General features: G+C 40.5%; 2 protein-coding genes across 4 annotated transcripts in view; one reads left to right on the plus strand and one right to left on the minus strand.

Moving 5' to 3' along the window:
• Positions 1-7,119, plus strand: part of grik4 (glutamate receptor, ionotropic, kainate 4) — a 240,088-nt gene extending 232,969 nt beyond the window's left edge. The window contains exons 15-21 of the mRNA XM_044032697.1: positions 640-749; positions 1,456-1,629; positions 2,066-2,231; positions 2,951-3,176; positions 3,832-3,960; positions 4,045-4,163; positions 6,319-7,119. Coding sequence (XP_043888632.1) covers positions 640-749; positions 1,456-1,629; positions 2,066-2,231; positions 2,951-3,176; positions 3,832-3,960; positions 4,045-4,163; positions 6,319-6,708 — 1,314 coding nt within the window. The 3' untranslated portion in view covers positions 6,709-7,119. The remainder of the gene's footprint in view (positions 1-639; positions 750-1,455; positions 1,630-2,065; positions 2,232-2,950; positions 3,177-3,831; positions 3,961-4,044; positions 4,164-6,318) is intronic.
• Positions 7,120-13,115: 5,996 nt separating this feature from the next.
• ccdc153 (coiled-coil domain containing 153) lies at positions 13,116-18,358 on the minus strand. 3 transcript variants are annotated; one of them, XR_006360871.1, is made up of 7 exons: positions 17,450-18,358; positions 17,292-17,369; positions 16,007-16,126; positions 15,666-15,758; positions 15,424-15,554; positions 15,136-15,238; positions 13,278-13,296 (listed from the first exon to the last, which is right to left on the minus strand). XR_006360871.1 is itself a non-coding variant. In XM_044031784.1 (6 exons), exons 1-6 carry the CDS (start codon positions 17,508-17,510, stop codon positions 13,168-13,170), a joined length of 612 nt encoding a protein of 203 aa, XP_043887719.1. In that variant the 5' UTR covers positions 17,511-18,358; the 3' UTR covers positions 13,116-13,167. The 3 variants fall into 3 exon arrangements, 2 of the variants coding, with proteins under 2 accessions (XP_043887719.1, XP_043887720.1); XM_044031784.1 differs by lacking the exon at positions 15,136-15,238 and having other exon boundaries at positions 13,116-13,296; XM_044031785.1 differs by lacking the exon at positions 13,278-13,296 and having other exon boundaries at positions 14,369-15,238.
• Positions 18,359-18,377: the final 19 nt, after the last annotated feature.

The raw sequence follows: 18,377 nt of genomic DNA on the forward strand, positions 1-18,377 counted from the left end.
AATAATGTATTATTATTTGACCTCTCTCTCGCTTGCAACTTAGTGCACATGGTGACTGCTGTCTTTGTTAATTATTTTGATCTCTAATTGTTCTTTAGGATTGGTCTCAATACCCTACCAAATATAAATTAATGTAAAGTCATACTAATACCAATTAATAGGGAGTAGCTGTCAATTAACTTATTCTGAGTGAGAATTTGGGACGCACAAACTTTGGTTTGTGATGTGTCAGTGTACAGGGCTGCGTGGGACGGTGTTGATATGAATGTTTACATTCAAATAAGATCCATATCATTGTACTGATATCAGTTCGGGACGCAACAATCTCTGCTGCTCCCACTGAAATCCCTTTATTCACTGTCACCATTACATCCTTTCCATATCATACAGCTGGAGGTGAATGTTCCCACAACGCAAACTGGGTCTGGGGCAAAATAATTTCTCTTTCCACATATATTTCACCTTAATTAATCTTGGCACCTGCTGAATAGCAATAATATGATTAAACAAAGAAATATATGGCGATTAAGTATTTAATCTCTCGCCTCCTTTTTCGACAGAATCCTGGCCTGGGGGTCGCCTGGCCTGAGCTGAGGCGTTAATTAGCTTTACTCTGTGTATGTGTGTTTTGTGTTTTAGGGACGCAGACCAGGCTACTTCTCCTTCCTCGATCCCTTCTCCCCTGGAGTTTGGCTCTTCATGCTTCTGGCCTACTTGGCAGTCAGCTGTGTCCTCTTTCTAGTGGCCAGGTAAAGTTCTCACTGTGTACAGATAACTGAGAGAAAGCAAACAAGTGGTTGGACGTAAAAACACAAAAGAGTATCTGTGGGGGACATGGTGTGAGAGACAGGTGTGTGTTTTCAAGCTTCTCTTGTCAGTTTATCTTTCACATCACAGTGACATGGATAGTCCCTAAGTGGTCGCTCTCCAGCATCACACTGACACCTGGTGGACAAGCAGGGAACTGTCACAACTCCTAAATACACTACTGTGCTTGTACACTGTTGATCGGTGTATTTTGTTAGAGGACAATGAAAAATCCAAATTAAAATGTCTAGGCTGATTGCAGTCTTTGCAGTCAGGTGAGTATTCGTCTTAAATCCTTTCATTTCCTTTTGACAGGAGCAAATGACGAGTTCCAGCAGTCTAGCACACAACATAGTTGTCACATAACTTAACCTTCATGCCACGACTTTTTAACATACCAATTACATATCCGTCAGCAGCACTCTTAAAGTAGGCAGCACATGGGGAATAAGAAACAGGTTGGTTCTCTCTCTCTAGAGAGTCAAGGTGACTTTGTGCTCAGTTGATTGTTGGAGTTGTTATGCTCCCTGTCTCTCACTCACACTTCTTTTTCCATCTCTCCGTCTCTGGAGTTTTGCTCTCATTAGAATACTTAATGTGGTTTTCATTCCACCTCGATTATCGAACTGCACTGTCTCATTCTTCCAGATTGACGCCGTATGAGTGGTACAACCCCCACCCCTGTCTTAAGGGTCGCTGTAACCTGCTGATCAACCAGTACTCCCTTGGCAACAGTTTCTGGTTCCCTGTTGGAGGCTTCATGCAGCAAGGATCCACCATCGCGCCCAGAGCTCTGTCCACACGCTGTGTGAGCGGAGTGTGGTGAGTTTTAGTTACAAAAATCTGTTTTTAGCTTTCAAATCCACACAGGTATGCGTCCATCATATTCTGGTCCATTTTAATGTTGTGCTTGTTTGAATGCATTTTCATCTCTAATGTGATTTTTAAGCTTCACTGTAGACCTCAGGATTTAAAACATGATAGTATTGTCGTTTTTGCATGTGCATATTATCCGTGTATGTCGGCCTTTGCAGGCAAAACTTCACCTCCTTTCATCAAACCTGAGCATTGTCATCTTTATCCATTACCACCCACTCCCACCCCACCCACTGAACATCTTGCAGTGTTCTCTGCTTTCAGGTGTGCTCTTTTTTTTCTTAATCCTTTAACATTTTCGCCCAGAAGATCCATCTTTATCCGCCTGTCTTTCCATTTAAATGCTTTTAAAGGTGAGTACATATGTTCTTGTCCTCCATAGGTGGGCTTTCACGTTAATCATCATCTCATCCTACACTGCAAACCTTGCTGCCTTCCTGACAGTCCAGAGGATGGAGGTGCCAATTGAGTCAGTAGACGACTTGGCAGATCAAACGGCGATAGAGTACGGCACCATGCATGGAGGATCCACAATGACCTTCTTCCAGGTCAGAGGCTGCACACATCATTGCATGTGATGCATTGTTAATACTCTTCATCTCAGTCTTATACACAGATTGACCCCAGTATTAGATCTCAGGTGCATACACTTATTGACCCCAATACCCTCTGTGATCAATGGGCCATCGGTGATGTTATCCTCTTGAGCACATTCCTGTCCTTCCTGTCTGCCTCCTCTAACCACATGTTGTATCTGTTTCCTGTCTGTTTTCCTCCACAACCATTCAATCACCTCTCCTCAGAGAGATGAGGCTCTGTCCTTTCTTTGTCATACTCTCAAGATTTGACCTCAGACTTAAGCAAAGACTAAAAACAACAATAGACAGAAACACATTGTGTTGCATGAGAGAGAGACAGAGAATATATGAGATGGCAGAGGAATAAGACATGTTTGTTTCGTCTTTGTTGGTGCTCTTATATCCACTGAACCTTGAATAACTAAATAATAAAGGACAAGCCAAGAGAAAGAAGAGAGCAGCTGGGCATGTTAAATGATATTTCTGCTGTCTGAGGCTTATGTTACTTACTACCAATAGAAAAAGGTGTGCTAAAGAAAAAATAAAAACACTTTTAACAGATGTATTACAGTCAGAGAATCAGAGAGCTGGAAATAATCTGTTAAAAATTCTCCCCCACCAAAAGTTTAAAACATGTATTTGTGACAGACAGTCTTTTGTTTGCTCTGTTTGGTCTCTGACATCTGCAGAACTCCCGCTATCAGACCTATCAGCGCATGTGGAACTTCATGTACTCAAAGCAGCCCAGTGTGTTTGTGAAGAGCACGGAGGAGGGGATCGCCCGCGTCCTCAAATCCAACTACGCCTTCTTGCTAGAAAGCACCATGAACGAGTATTATCGCCAGAGGAACTGCAACCTGACTCAGATTGGAGGACTGCTGGACACCAAGGGCTATGGCATCGGCATGCCGCCGGGTGAGTGAGAGACATAGAAGGGAGAACTTCACACTCCTCATAGATATCAGCAGCAAAGACATAAGAAGTGCAGTGTACAGCTCATCGGTAGAGCAAGTCATCTTTGGGTCTTGTGGGTTACGTCCTTGGGCAAGACAGACCCACGTTGCTCCTGTTGCTGTGCCGGCAACTTGCAAATGGTTATGAAGAATGCACTGCACAGATGTGCGGTATGAAAGTGTGAGTGAATGGGACTGAATGGTTGACTGGCAGAACTGTAGTGTTAAGCAGCTTTGAGTGATCATCAAGACTAGAAAAGCGCTATATAAACACAGACCGTTTACCATTAAAAGTCGCTGTATAATTCATCTTGTAGGCATTAGTCGGAGGCGCCACCATAAATGTCACATTTCATATTGAAAAGTAAAGCCTCAGCAAATCCAAAGCAGTAGCTGCTATCTTGGGAGAAAATGGTACAAGTGAGAAACTAACTCTTAATGTTATTTTGGAGTGATGTCATTTCACATGTACTACAGAAAGCCAGAATAAAAATGTCAATAGTGTTTTGCAAATGGAAACAAGTCATTTTTTTTGACAGGAGATACAGCTCTAAGCTCTACGGAAATGTATTTTTTGCAGTGTGTGTCTGTGAGCTTTGCCCTTCTCTTCCCACCAGGGTCAGTGTACCGTGATGAGTTTGACCTGGCCATTCTCAAGCTGCAGGAGGACAATCGCTTGGAGATCCTCAAAAGAAAGTGGTGGGATGGTGGCAAGTGTCCAAAGGAGGAGGACCACCGAGCTAAAGGTTTGTTTCAAGTTAATCATCTGGTTCTCATTTCAATTTCAGTACTTTTTTTGTTCATGTCTACCTCGTCTCTTGTCTCTCCAGGTCTGGGTATGGAGAATATCGGTGGCATCTTTGTGGTGCTGGTGTGCGGCCTGCTGGTGGCTATCTTCATGGCAGTGCTGGAGTTTGTCTGGATGTTAAGGCAAACACCAGGAAACGAGGTGAGAGAGGGCTATCTAACCTGCATCTGCTTTGTCTCCCTCTCCCCTTCCTCCTCAACCAGTTGCTTTGACTTTCAAACTGTGCCAAGCTTTGACAGTAGGTGTAGGAGACGTCTACGTCTTATTCCCCTGGATCCACCTGACACCAAGCCTTCCTCTGGCAACTCTAATACATAATCAGCACAAAACCAAATACATATGCATCCTAATTACAGTACTGTGCAAAAGGGCACCACCAGCTTTGCTGTTTTCATGTCTGTCAAACTCTATATTGGCATTTAGATTGAAATGATGTGAGTGAAAGATGGTCTTATATATGTATGGGTTTATGAGTCTATGTAATGCTCAAACATGTTTTGAACCTGGCATAATAGACCTTTTGTATGACAAATAACAAAAGTTAGGAGAACCAGGATTCAAGTGCAACACTTGACACTTTAACCGGTAGAAGCTGTTTTTTTTAATATTATTATTGTTATTTCAAAATTGCATAAACGTTTCCTGTATTTTCATAATGTGATTGAGAAATAATTATACTGTATGGTGATTACAGCGTTGCTAAAACAACAAATCTAAGAGACTTTTGCCCAGTACTGTACATCACTAACACAACATGCCTACATCCAGTATATGGACTGTTTTCTATCCAGATGGTTCATACATATACTGGTAATACATACATATCTTTACATTGATACAGAATACAGAATGTACATCTTTACTGCAGTTAAAATATCATTGCTCACAAAATGGTTGTGATTGTTTTATCTTAGCCTTAATCCACTTATCTCAAAAGATGCTTGTTATGGGAATCAGAACTGTTTATTTGGAAATTAAAGATTTCTACATTGAAGTGAAAAAAAAAAACAGTCAAGTGTTATCCTGAGTACTACAATGTATAAAGAATGCAGTATTCATTTAGTATATACATTGTATTGTAACTTCATTTGGATGGAGGAATAAAAATGAGGACTTTCTTGCACTGTTTTAAGAGGCATCTTCCTGATTCATGATTTGTGATCCTGAATATGGCCACTTCAAACACTCTCTCATCAATTTCCGTGATTAATTATGTTAGGAAAGGAACTTTTGCTGTGCTACTGTGTTTTCAGAGAAATGCTTATGTGTTGTAATTATTTCTGATACAATTACTTTTACAGAGACCTGATAGTTATCGTGTCAAATTGACTCCACACTGTGATTTTTAATTCAATAAAAGTCCAGAATGTCATAGAACAAAAAACAAAAAAATCCTCATGTGATTTCTTCTTCTTGAGCAACATAGACTGAAATTCCACTTCAACCCTTAGTGCTCACGCGACACGGATCTGTGCCGCAGGTGCACCCTTGGTAAATTGCCATGTGAATAATACACAATTCCTTATATGGACATCCTGGGGGTGTGCGTTTATAGATCACATATTCAGGCTTTAAAAAATGCAGGGGGGTTTCATCTTCTTATGTGTTGTTGAGTCAAAGTTTGGATTCATTTGATATCACATAGTAGTGATATAAAGTAGCAATGATTGTGCAGAAGTAGCAACTTTTGTTCATAAAAACGAGCCAAGTGAACTTTGAACTGTGACGTGTTTCTAAATTCCAATTTAATCCGATTTTAAACATAGATATACATATGTTTATATAGTTGGTGAAAATTCAGGTTTTTTTTCATCAGATTGCCTAGTTTGTGCTGACAAAAAGCATATAAGACACTGTAAATATAGCCTCTGTGTATACCGTATGTTTAAACATAGTAATGGAAAAAAGCAGCCGAAATGCTCTGTGTTCTAAGGGTTAACTTATTATATACATGTGTGATCACATACTACTGTAGCTGCCCAGTGGAGCACTAGACCGTCAGTCCAGGGAATATAAAAATATAAAGTGTGTTACATGTCTCTCTATGTGTCTGATGTTTGAATGTGTCCAATTTTTACTGCTGGTTTCAGTCTCTTTGTGGCTCCCACTATTCAGTGATTAAAGATGATGTGTGCATGTTTCATGTCTGTGATGTCCATCAGTCTGTTCTGATCCAGTCAGTCAGTCAGTGAGTTGTCTGGCCTCTCTCCCTCTCTCTCTGTCTCTCTCTCTCTGTCTCCCTCCCTCTCTTATCCCCCTCTACCCTGTCCTTTTATCCCTGTGTGTGTGCCTGCAGCAGACAGTGTGTGAGGAGATGATGCGAGAGCTCCAGGGCATCGTCCTGTGTCGTGACAGCCTGCAGGTGAGGCGGCGGCGGTCGGCTTCAGTGATGAGGCCGCGGCCTTTACCGCTGGAGGAGCGCCGCGCACGAGCCGCCGCTGTGAGCCTCAGCAATGGCAAGCTGTGTGGGGGCACCGGACTGCCTGAACCCCTCTCGCACAGACTGGCCCAGGAGGCTGCGCTGGTCGCAAGAGGGTGCAGCCACATTCGCATTTGCCCCGAGTGCCGGCGCTTCCAGGGACTGAGGATGCGTCCTACGGGTGGCACCGGCACAATCCCCTCTCCCACACACAGTGAAGAGAGCATAGAGTGGGACAAGACCACAAATAGCAGTGAACCTGAATAACACCTGGTGATTCCAATTGGACTGACTCTTCAGGCAGCCACCTCTCTACTTTCCAGGGATCAAAGATCACGTAGTATTTTCATACAACAATTTGGAGCACGGTCTTAAAGGGCAGGACAGTTCTGTAGAAGTTTTTTTTGCCCGAGAGGCAACAGCCAGCAGTCAGTTTTTGGAATCTCCTGACTTTTTTTTTCAAGGAGACTGGAAAAACTGATGATTCTGTCTCGTTGTGGTCTGTCCCTGTTGGCCCTTTGAACCGTATGAAAGAGGACAGGCAAAAACAGCCATGGGGCATTTGTACTATGCAGTATTTTCAGTCATTTATCATTGTGCCGTTTCTTTCTTTTTTTGTTTTTAAATTATTTGTGTCCTCTGTTGGATTATCAGTACTGGATATTATTATTCTGTTGTTCTTGGGGTGCGGTGCGACGTCCTTTTATATCAGATAATTTGCTGTATGAACATATATTGCCTCCGAAGAGCTGCAGAGATAAACAGACTGATGCAAGGTCATCCTTCACGTGGTTTCATTTTGAAATGGCCAAGAACAATAAGTATTACCTTATGGCTGGAGGAAGCGCCGCAGACTTGAGAAGACGACAAAATCAACTCGACTGGGAAAAAAAAAAAGACACAAAAACCAATGACATTCTTTGATAGTAGTGATATTCTATTAAAACATTGTTTATCTGTTGGTATCTCTGAAAGACAACGATGCATGTCCAGGGGTGTTGGCAAGGGCTCATTGAGTGACTAATTGCTTTTTGGTGGCTGAGTAGCTGAAAACATGTTTTCAATGAAGGCTGGTATCCACACATTCACACAAAACACACAGTTTTATTTCCTCCTCTGTGTGTCCCAAGATCACCTTCTCCTCCCATCTGGCCTACATCTTTGACACCGTTGCACATTTATTGTCTCACCACCTGTCCTCTTTATGATTTCTCATGAAAAAACAAAACAAAAAAAAACAGTCTTCCGCATCGGAGATAAGACGCCATTTCCTTCATCTCACATTATTCAAGGTTGATTCGGGTTTCGCGAGGACAAGCCTGTGTGTGTGTGTGTGTGTGTGTGTGTGTGTGTGTGTTATAAATGAAACCCAGCATACATCACAACCAACCAAAAACATCTAAACTGGTAAAGGAAAAACTGAGCAGTTGACTCAACTTGTTTTAAATGTCAAGGCAGTTAAACCTTTATTGAATGTGACATTTTAAACACTGCTTCCAGGCGTTTTCTAGTTCAGATCAGCCTACACACTGTCTGACATTTGCATAGTTTTGCAAAAATCAAACCAAACATTGAATGTATTTATAAATTGGGGGGGACAACATTAAATCAATTATGTACCAGTTTCATTTTGTAATTACATTATTGGAATCAGTCAAATCGAATTAGTTGAAGTTGTAACAGTGAGTGCAGTTTGAAAGGTTATCATTAAGTTTGGTTGTATTTGGGATACACATCACATACCACAACCAGTTAATTTCTATCCTGTGACACATATGACTTGATATATTCTCACTGAGCCGACTGGTTTGAAGGTGCGACTCTATGATAGCCTGACTCTTGCACGGAGGAAGTCGGCATTCATTTGCCTCTTGTCACTGCTTCTTGCTTCCAACTCCAACTCCTCATGGGTTGAAGGTACAGCTGCAGCGTCTCCCAAAGTTCGCTTTCTATCTTCTTCATGCAGGTTGTTATGGTTAGAAACTGCATATGCTGTACTGTATATGCAGAGAGTAACCTGGAGAAGGTGTCCACTCCACTGACCACATCCAAATATGTTAATGTCCATGTAAAAACCTCATAGACGTAACAAACCTTTGACCAACAGACAGTCATATATCCATGGTTGTACTATTTCATACACTTGAAACCATTCTTTCACCTGTTTTACAATTCCATATCCACAGCTTCATTATTTCACACAAACAGCATCTACTGTTCGGAGCACTTTCAGAAGCTGTGATCATGTGACACTGTGGCAGATCGACAACTAACAGACCCAAGCTGTAATCTTCTCAATATTCTGTGTGGCTTGGATCACCAAAAAAGCGGAATTTCTATTTGTGGAGGTCACGTTGCGGTTGCTGAAAAGTGTTTCAGGACTTCAAATGGCGTCTTTTTGACTACAGCCTGCTTTTTGTCTGAACCCCCACGAAACACAGCAGTCTCTGACACGTTTTGATACACCACAGGATAAAGATGCAGAGATAAAAATGGACGAGCAAAGGAATCAAATTATCGTCTGCTGAAGAGTCAATCACGTCATCTAATCCTCTAGTAATGAGTTGCTGTCACCCCACCGAAGAAGTGCTTTTTAAAGTGTTCCCCAGTAATCATCCAAAGTGCTGTTTTTAATTACATTAACAAAGATACAGAACTACATGCAGTGTGTGATGTGTTTACTTGCCAGCTAGACACACTCAAAGTGTGGAATGGACTGATTGTCCGTCTATATTTCTTAATATAATACAGTAACTTTTTAAAAGGAAACTGCAGAGTACAGAAAAAAACACCCACATGTCATCACTGGTTTTTATAAAACAGTTTCCTATCCATCTCCTGAATGTCACTAAGAAACTCTTGAGATTAGCTGACGCTGACTTCTTAAGGACAAAAACATTTACAGAGGTGCTAAATCAAGTGTAGTAGGAATGAGACTGGCAATCACCTTGAAGCCATGACGAGCAGTAGAGTAAGAATTAAAACAAATCCCCATGGAAACGCTGGCCAACCTTTGCTGGGAGACCACAGAGAGATGCTCGGGCTTGGCTGCTATGTTTTATATACTTTAGTTTTCTTATGTTGACATTTTATTCCATTATAAATAAAGTTGTTAATGTAGGCACAGTTCTGCTTGGTTCTAGATTTGTCTCTTCTTTACTCTGATGTTTTGGGCCTTTTAAGCTGTACAGATTTGTCGTGCTAAATGGCGTCTGAGTGCACTTTGTTTTTGAAGGTGTATTATTTAACTGGGAGGGAATATTCAGATAAGTGTGCCTGTTTTGTTGTGACGCGCTCATACTGTATGCGGATAGGTCTTATGAGGATGTATATGTTTCCAGTTGAGTGAACATGGTTGATTGTTGGGTGAACCCTAAGTGAGCTGATGAATACAGTATCTATCTCCCATCATTAAATGAACATGTGTACAACTGAGAATGTGTGTGGGCAGAACGTCTAACACAGGCTAATGAGTTAAACAACTCACTCATGTGCTGTATATGCATCCTCTCACCCATAGAGCATACATCACTGTGATTTTAGTGGATATTTCTCTCTCCCCTCAGGATAATGAGTGAACCACACACAACACACCGCAACTCTGATTTACAGTTTAATTCCTGCCTTTCTCTCTCTCCTCTCTGAGTGCCTGTCTCACAGTCTTTCCACTGCAGCACTAGTGGCGACGTTTCTGGCCCATCACACAGCCCTGCACGTCACACAGTTGTCCACAGCACACATAACACATCCACATCACTCTTGCAAGAGTGACACACAAACACACACACACACATATAAACTCTCGCCACCAACTGTGAGCCACAGCTGTGTCAAGTTTATTTCATCATGCTCATGCTTTTCCTTCTGCCTGATGCTTCAGGGCCACAAGTCTGTACCCGCCGCTGCCTCGATGCTGTGCGATTTATGGAGCCCGTGATGAGCATTGAGTGCCTGCAGAGGTGTGTGTGAAAAAAAAAAAAAAACTTCCTCACTCTTCAAACTCACCCAGTTGCAATACCACAGCAATACCAATACCAATACCCCTATAGTTGACATGTCGTCATTCAGACCCATACACGTGTAAAGTGGTGGTTGTTGTCGGCTCATTCCATGTTGGCGTGTTTTTTTCTTGACACATCACTCACACGAAGTTCATTTAAGAGCTTCAAAAGTTCTATGCCCCGTTGCAGGAAACCAAAACATTTTTTTTTCTTCTTAGTTTTCTAATTACAGTGTTTAACCTATTCATTCCATTCCTACTGCCAAATCACCATCTCTTCGCCGAAAAAGCTTTCTTTTCTTTTGAGTGAATTCCCCATGGTTAGCATATTGCATGTACACAAACAAAACCATATCATTGACTAATTACCACTGGATCCAAGCATACTATTTGATCAACATCCCACACATCCCATCAGTGGAAACTACCTAACACACAGCGTGGCTTTTTTCCTCCTTCTTCTTTCCTATTGATTTGTTGGCAGTTCATTTCAAATGTCTGTTTTGTTGTGTGTTCAAAGAAAAGGGTTTGAAGTGAAAGAATTATCTTCTTGGTGAGATGCGGTCAAGGCTGTTATACAGCTTTTTTGTTTACTGACAGTTGTTGTCCAACAAAACATCTTTACATTGATTGTCTTTCAGAGAAATAAAATGAAGCTTAATTTACTTTGGTCTGTTTCCTCACTATTCATTCCTCCTTTGCGTGATGGCTGAAAAGGTGCCGCATTGATCAGGTTTGTGTGAAGGTTAAAGGAAGTGCGCGCTCACACATGGTGTACATGTCTGTAATCATGCACTTGAGACGCAGTGGGTGGATTTTTTTAATTCATCAGCTAGAGGCCAACTTGTTCTGTTAGCTGAACAGACGCCGACAAACCAGATTCCAGAGAATGGCAGTAGCCAGTGCTCACTGTCAAGTATTCTTTAGAAAACTGCAGCGTTTTTTTTTTACTTTTAAACTGTCACCACACAAGATGACATCTACGCCGTCCATAGCTGTTGAACAATTTTTCAGATAAAACTTGAATGCTGCTGACCTTGGATTATGGTTCAAAATAATGAATGTTCTTCAGTACTGTTGTGCAGCGTGGGCAGTATCTCATATTTTTCAAAATGCTTTTTGTGCAACAACAATTAAAAACAGTAATAGTAATATCATTGAATTATATTTTTCCCATTTCAATTTTTTAATATAGGATAGCTATTTACTCTTTATTATTTTTTACATTTACATATGCTCATGATTTTTTGCCTGATTATTGTTCAGTTCAAAAGCACTGGACTAAAATATGTATGCCATGCCAAGTGCAAACGTGAACTGCTGCAAGCACATTCATGTATCAGTATTAACAATGTAATTATGTCATATTATGACTTGCATGGATGAACGAGACAGCAGAGCCGGTCATTAGTGGTTTATACATAAAAGGGAGTAAAAGGGCATTTTCCCTGCAGAGTGAGTCTTTTTTTGATATGTGGAAAAAAATAATCTGGCTTTTAATGTGTCTTTACCTTATTTAGTATATGGTATTTTTTAATTGCAACTTTAGGTTGCACTTTTAGATTGACTGCATATGTTTTCCACCACAGGCTTCTGTCGGGTTCTATAATTCTGTGCTCCCTTACTAACAGCTACGTGAGCTGCAGACGACCACATTAAACCTTGAGTGAACAGAAACACATGCCCTCTGAAGACAGCAAGTCCTTGTGGTTTGAGGAGAAAATATTGGTTTTCAGATTAAAGCATCTTTAGCTGCTGTGTTATTTGGTTATTAGAGTGCAGACTTATCTTAATAGCAGGTAAATGATTAACTAAGAAATTGCATTTGTCATGGTTGTGTGTGTTGAATGAAAACACAGCAGTGTCATACTGGTGCTAATACTGTCTCGTTAATGAGAACAGTTCAGCCCTTTCTTCTCTATAATCAGAAAAAGACTGCTTACTAATTTCAAACAATGTGTGTTCCTGATCCTCATATAATCATATTCCTCTTTTAAAAAAAATAAATCATAGTTACTCATCTGCCTGGCTACCTTCGATCTAGTTTGTGGATATTTCTTTGCGATTCTTGTAATCGTTATGTTCGCCAGAATTTGTTTTGGTCCGCTCTGGCAACTGAACAGGTGACTGGCCCTGAACAGCTATAGACGGAGTGCAGGTGCTATTAGCCAGCAGCAGCTCCCCTGGGAACCATCCCACCAAGGTTGAACCTGCCAGTAGCAGTGGCAACCTAGCAAGGTTCTGTTCTCCCGGTGGAGCAACTCAGGGTCATTGCTGTAGCTGTAGCCCAGGGAATACCACTAGGAGGTTAGCACTCTGACTTAAAACCCCATATACCCCATATACTCATATACAATCCAAAAATGTCTCACATGCCACAATCTCCCCCACCATAAACAGTCACTTGCCACATCTAGTGGACATTAGACAACATTACAGACAATACATGGTGAACTACCTGCTAAACGAATGCACTTGTAACTTATAGCCTACATAAATATTACATTATAATGGCATTCATCAAACCATTTGGACATGTTCACCCTGCAATAGACTTGTAACCTGTTCAGGGTTTTCTCCCTATACCAGCTGGGATTCGCTCCTCTCAGCCCCCACCTAGTACCGGGACCCTCGTCTGGAGGATAAAGTGGTAGAAAATGAATGGAAACAGAGGTGCCTGAGTCATATTTAATAGCATTACATCTCACTGAAAAACAACATTTGTGTTAGAATTCCAGTGCATTCTGACCAAGTTCAGAGAGCAGCCCCTTGTAATTTTGATGAAGGGTGGGGCTCTTGTCCTCCAGACCCTGTCGAGCCACAGACAGTTGGCAAGTCAGGCTGTCTAGAGTATCCTGCAGAAAAAACATTAGTAAAATTGACGTGCAAGCTATAAAACTTTCACTTTGTCATCTAATCTCATCTCCTCCCTACTTAATCACCGTTAACTCTGCTGTATTCCAGGAGAATGCTGAACAACAAGAGGCATAAATACATTATGTGTCATATCATGAAAGCGAGTGGGGGAAAAAAAAGGATAATTACATATTTCAATCTGAGTGTTTTAATTATTGGCTGAGTTCTTTAAAATGGCTCCCAGCTTAATCACCTGTCTGTAAAAAGCTGTGCGCTAAAATGCACTGCAAATTATTATGTCCTGATGGAAATTATGTTCTTTTATAATTGGTTTGACATAATGTAATGTGCCTATAAATTGGCATAACCCTCATCATTAGTGTGGCTCTTATATGAAACTGAGCACTTGTGTGCACCATTTTATTTTGGATCATCTACACAGTGGTTTCTTTGTTTTGCTGCTGTCTCACATCCTGGTGTAAACAAACAAATTGGTGAGTTATGTCTCCGTGCAAACAGAATTCAGATTGGAGTACTACAATTTGATGTCCTTGTTTGTTTAGACTTTCAAATACTTACTTGGGAAGTTTGAACCACATAAAACTGTCTGGGGATCTTATAAAACTGTAAACAGCTGATTGCTCTCTGGCATCGCTAAAGTCCTGGTAATGAGTACAATGTATGGTTTATAAAACTAAACGACCCAGGTTGTAAACAAGTGTTCTTCTTTATGTGAATAGTGGAGCAGTCGAGAAAGCTAACTATACTATTATATGTATATGTCTCTGCCTGACTCAAGTTTGTCAATGTGATGATCCTCTGCTGTTTCCTGAAAGTCACTAATCATCAATCAGCAACAACGTTAAAGGTCAAATGTGTAAATCTGCTTCTAAATGCAAAACATACACTTTGGTCAGTTTGTCTGTCCCCCATAAAGCCAGGTCCTTGCCTATCAAAGGCTTATTCTAAGGCAAAGAAAATCTAAAATTGTGTTTTTAAAGTGATTAAACAAATATGTTTATTAAATTTCTGCCAATGAACCCTCCTAAATGTTACACAGTAGACCTTTAGGAAAGCTCACAGATTTTATTATGATATTAGGCATGGCAAGGCAGGGCAGCATCATTTGTATAGCACATTTCATAAACAAAAATAACAGTTAAAATTTGGAAACACTAAAACAAAACCCAATTATTATATAAAAAAAATTAAAAGGTAGTGCAGGAAGAGAGAAAGCAAAGCAGAAAGTTAAACTGACATAGAGCATAAAATATGAGAAATATGAGTGCAATATAAAAGAATAATTTGCTTTAGAATTATAAAAGAATGTACTGTGCAGCAAATCATCATCATGAGTATATGAGAAAAGAAATGCTTTTAACCCGCAATTCTGCTGCTTCACCATAATTGGATTGAACTCTGGGCTCGACTATCTGACCTGATTCAGTAAATCTTAGGTTTATATTCTTTTAATATGGGTTTTAAAATGTTTGACTTTGGTAGCTGCTCGTGGCATAACAAAATACAACCTGCAGTTATTTTTATCGTAGTTGATATACAAAGATAAAAGGCCATTTAAATTTTGAATAAACAGCAAATTCTACACAGACTGGCCATTACGAATTGGACGCTCGTTGAATGACTGCTACGCTCAGCAAAATGCAATCAATCAGACACAACTAAGTCAAGCCCAATAGTCACTAAACAGAAATTAAGCCAGAATTTAAAGACAAAAAACCCACCCCATCTGACTTGTCGTGCAGAGTGTGACAGATGTTATAGCAGAGACAAGGTTGGACTCACCGCTCTGTGTCCAAAGTGCTCATGTTAACACTGACCTGACATTACGGTGATGTAATACACCCTGTCCATCATTTTTACTGAACAGGAGATTGGGTTCACACAAGGATGATCTCACTTTATCGCAATCAGAAAATGGGGCTGGAATAAGAATTGAGGTGATGATGTTCATCTTACTTGGCTTAGCACACACTTCTCTGTGTAGGTTACAGTACAAGGTGTTTTAAGATTAGAAACCAACTAAATCAGTGGCTGCTCCTTCACTTCAGAACTTTCTTTTCACTTTGTACTGACTTTTAGCTGAATTACTTTGTGTTGACACTCACATGCAGGATCTTCTCATAGTCTATTTCCATGTTGTCCAGCTTGTGTCGGAGGTCAGCTATGGTGGCGTCCTTCTCCTGTTCCATCTGCTGACGCTCTCTTTTCTCCCTCCTCAGTACCTCCTGACATAAGGCTTGGCAGACACATGCACAGACATCCCTTCACTTTTAATTTGGGAACTCACCGACCCTGGAACTCCTGTTTTTATTCATTCAAGCATATATTTTAAAATAAGAATTCATACCGAGTTCTTCATTTAGCTCGTTGACCTCCGTCTCCAGCCTCTTCACCTTGTTGGTCAACTCGATCTGCATGGTTTTATACTGGCGACTAAAGTCTAGAACGACATTTATGCCAGTATATATTTTATACAGTACATACGTATAGGCTTTATTGCTGATGAAGTTTGTGAGGCTAATTCTGAAGTCAGTTTAGGCCCCTAGTTAATTAGACCTTTTGTTCCTTAAAAATAACCTTAACCTTAGCAAACAAACCCTTTGTCCTCACTCCCTTAAGGACCCATGTTTTACCTCAGGTTATTAAAAGCAAGGCTAATTGTTAATTCATGTTGTGTCTGTACTGTACCAGAGTTGACGTCCCTGTAGTCTTGTCTTTCATGCTCCAGCTTCTGCTCCATGTCTCTCATGCGTCTCCTCAGGTCAATTCTGTCAGACTGGACCATCTTCACAGACTCACACTGTAAAGCTGTGATAATCCCACACACGTGCAGGCATTAATGTGGAAATGAGTGGTAGAATACTCCAATTACAGTTCAAGTATCGAATTATATGATGTAAGCGGTAACTCATGTCGGGGACAGAGATCGTGCTAGATAAAGTATTCAACAAGAAACAAATTAAAAGAATAGTATAATAATTATACAATCAAAAATGCCATGTTTTTAATCCTTGAATTGTGTTTGAGTCTCTTGCAAAATGAGAACACCAGTTCAGTTTACCAATAGGCCTAATCTGAGTACTGCTTTCACATCAGTATTGACAGATAACTTGAAGGGAATAATAGATTAAATGTGAACCACTAAAAACAATAACTCTGTTGGTCTACATCAACTATCATTTTACTAATAAATTAATTGACGTACAGATAATAACAGTCTGCAACTGTGCCTCTTCAAACATGTGAAAGGTGTAAACATCGGAGGAGTCAACATCAATAACTTAAGATGCGCAGATGATACAGCATCAATTACAGAATGCTTGGATCTACAAGACGAAGTAATAGCTTTAAATTAAATAGGTAAACATTATGGTGTGGAATTGAACACAATCAAAACTAAAATAATGGTAGAAAGCAGGAAAAAAACTGTGCCAAATGTTAATATAAGTATCTGGGCAAAGTCAATCCAACAGCCTTGGCCACATGGTGACAGAAGACAGCAACAATCGGAAATTGCAAGAGCTGCCTTTGACTGACTATGGCAGCAGTTTTCAAATCAAGAAAGACCAGCATCAATATGAGATCACACATAGCAAAATGCTACATCAGGTCAACACTTCTGTATGGGGCAGAAACTTGGACACTAACAAAAGCCACAAGAATGCTAAAAATATCTTGGACTGAGCACAAAACAAATGACAAGAAAAAGACAAAACAAAAAAAGAGCACTGCTAAATAGCATCAAGAAGAGAAAATGTGCATACTTTGATGATCTATAACAATAAATGGAAGGGAGACATCAAAGACTGGACAAAACTGAAATTCAATGAACTGTATCGGAGTGGTGCAAGATTAGGAACGATGGAGATCCATGAAGAAGGTGATCATTTTGAGTTTAAGAGTCAGTTAAACAATTGCCCCCATTTTGGCTTAGATTTACAGAACACACAATCAATTAAAAATGGCTGCTCACCAATGTGATCCTGGAGGATGGCTATATCCAGAACACCACGTCTATACTTTGCTTCCAAATCATTGTCACCTGCTGCAACTAAACAAAGGACAAAAACAGCCAATTTAGCATCACAAGAGCAAGACAAAAAAACAAAATCTCCTGACAAGCAATGTTACTTCTTTCTTGGATCTTCTTTGTGGTCTTTTTTGTCTTTTTAGGCTTTTTCTTTGGAGGCATGTTTGTTCGTTGTCCTGCTCAGTCCTTTGAGCTCACAAGTGTATACACACACACACACACACACACACACACAGACAGACAGAGTGATGAATCTGTGTTGCTGAGCACTTGTTGCTAAAGAGTGAGTTGCCATGGCAGCAACAGTACCAACAAGAAAACTATTGAGAGCAACAAAATGATGTGCCTCGTCTGATTTAGACTCAGTGACTCAGTCATTCATAAGTACAAAACAACATTTCCTCCACTATATACCAATAAAATGAATTTGTTTTTATAGCCTCCATCTTTTACCACAATGTTTCTACGGCAGCCCAGGTGGAAAAAAAGCCACAACCAGATGGAGCATTTTTAAGAAGTATTACACAGTTGAAGAAGAGATACTTCCTTTCTAGTTTAAGAAGGGCCCCAAAGTTCCCTGAAACACGAGGGAAAAGGAGAATAAAAGGGAGAGGTGAAAGGAAAACTCTTCTATTACGTTACAATCAGCAGTCTCACCACTAGATGTCACTAATTCTTAAACACAAGACCTTTAAATTAACTGATTCAATTTCATGAAGAAGAAAAAAGACACAAGACAAAAGCTTTTTTTTTTATTGAGCCAATCCTAACTTGACTGGGGCACCACTGTGTTGTTCAGCTCATGCCCACTCACATCAGCCATGAAATCGGACACTTTTAGTGAGATGAGTCAAAGCGTCCGCTGTTGCCAGGGGCGACCACGGCCAGCTTTGGGAGAATGTCATGGCTCTATCCAGCACCTCTTGACCGCTTTATGAATGCTGCACAGGCGTAGGCGCGCGCCCGAGCACATTCATTGGCCGCGAACGCGCAGAAGGAAGGCGTGGAGTTTGTTGCGAGGAAGGAGGG

Source organism: Solea senegalensis, linkage group LG8 (genome assembly GCF_019176455.1).
Source record: "Solea senegalensis isolate Sse05_10M linkage group LG8, IFAPA_SoseM_1, whole genome shotgun sequence".
In the NCBI taxonomy this organism is placed as follows: domain Eukaryota; kingdom Metazoa; phylum Chordata; class Actinopteri; order Pleuronectiformes; family Soleidae; genus Solea; species Solea senegalensis.

Excerpts from the sequence above, each read along its gene's own strand:
- ccdc153 (XM_044031784.1), bottom strand. The coding sequence starts at position 17,510 with ATGCCTCCAAAGAAAAAGCCTAAAAAGACAAAAAAGACCACAAAGAAG. Across the intron at positions 17,370-17,449 it reads AAAGAAGATCCAAGAAAGAA|TTGCAGCAGGTGACAATGAT; the intron begins GTAACATTGCTT and ends TCCTTTGTTTAG. Across the intron at positions 15,555-15,665 it reads CGAGCTAAATGAAGAACTCG|CCTTATGTCAGGAGGTACTG; the intron begins GTATGAATTCTT and ends GTGTCTGCCAAG.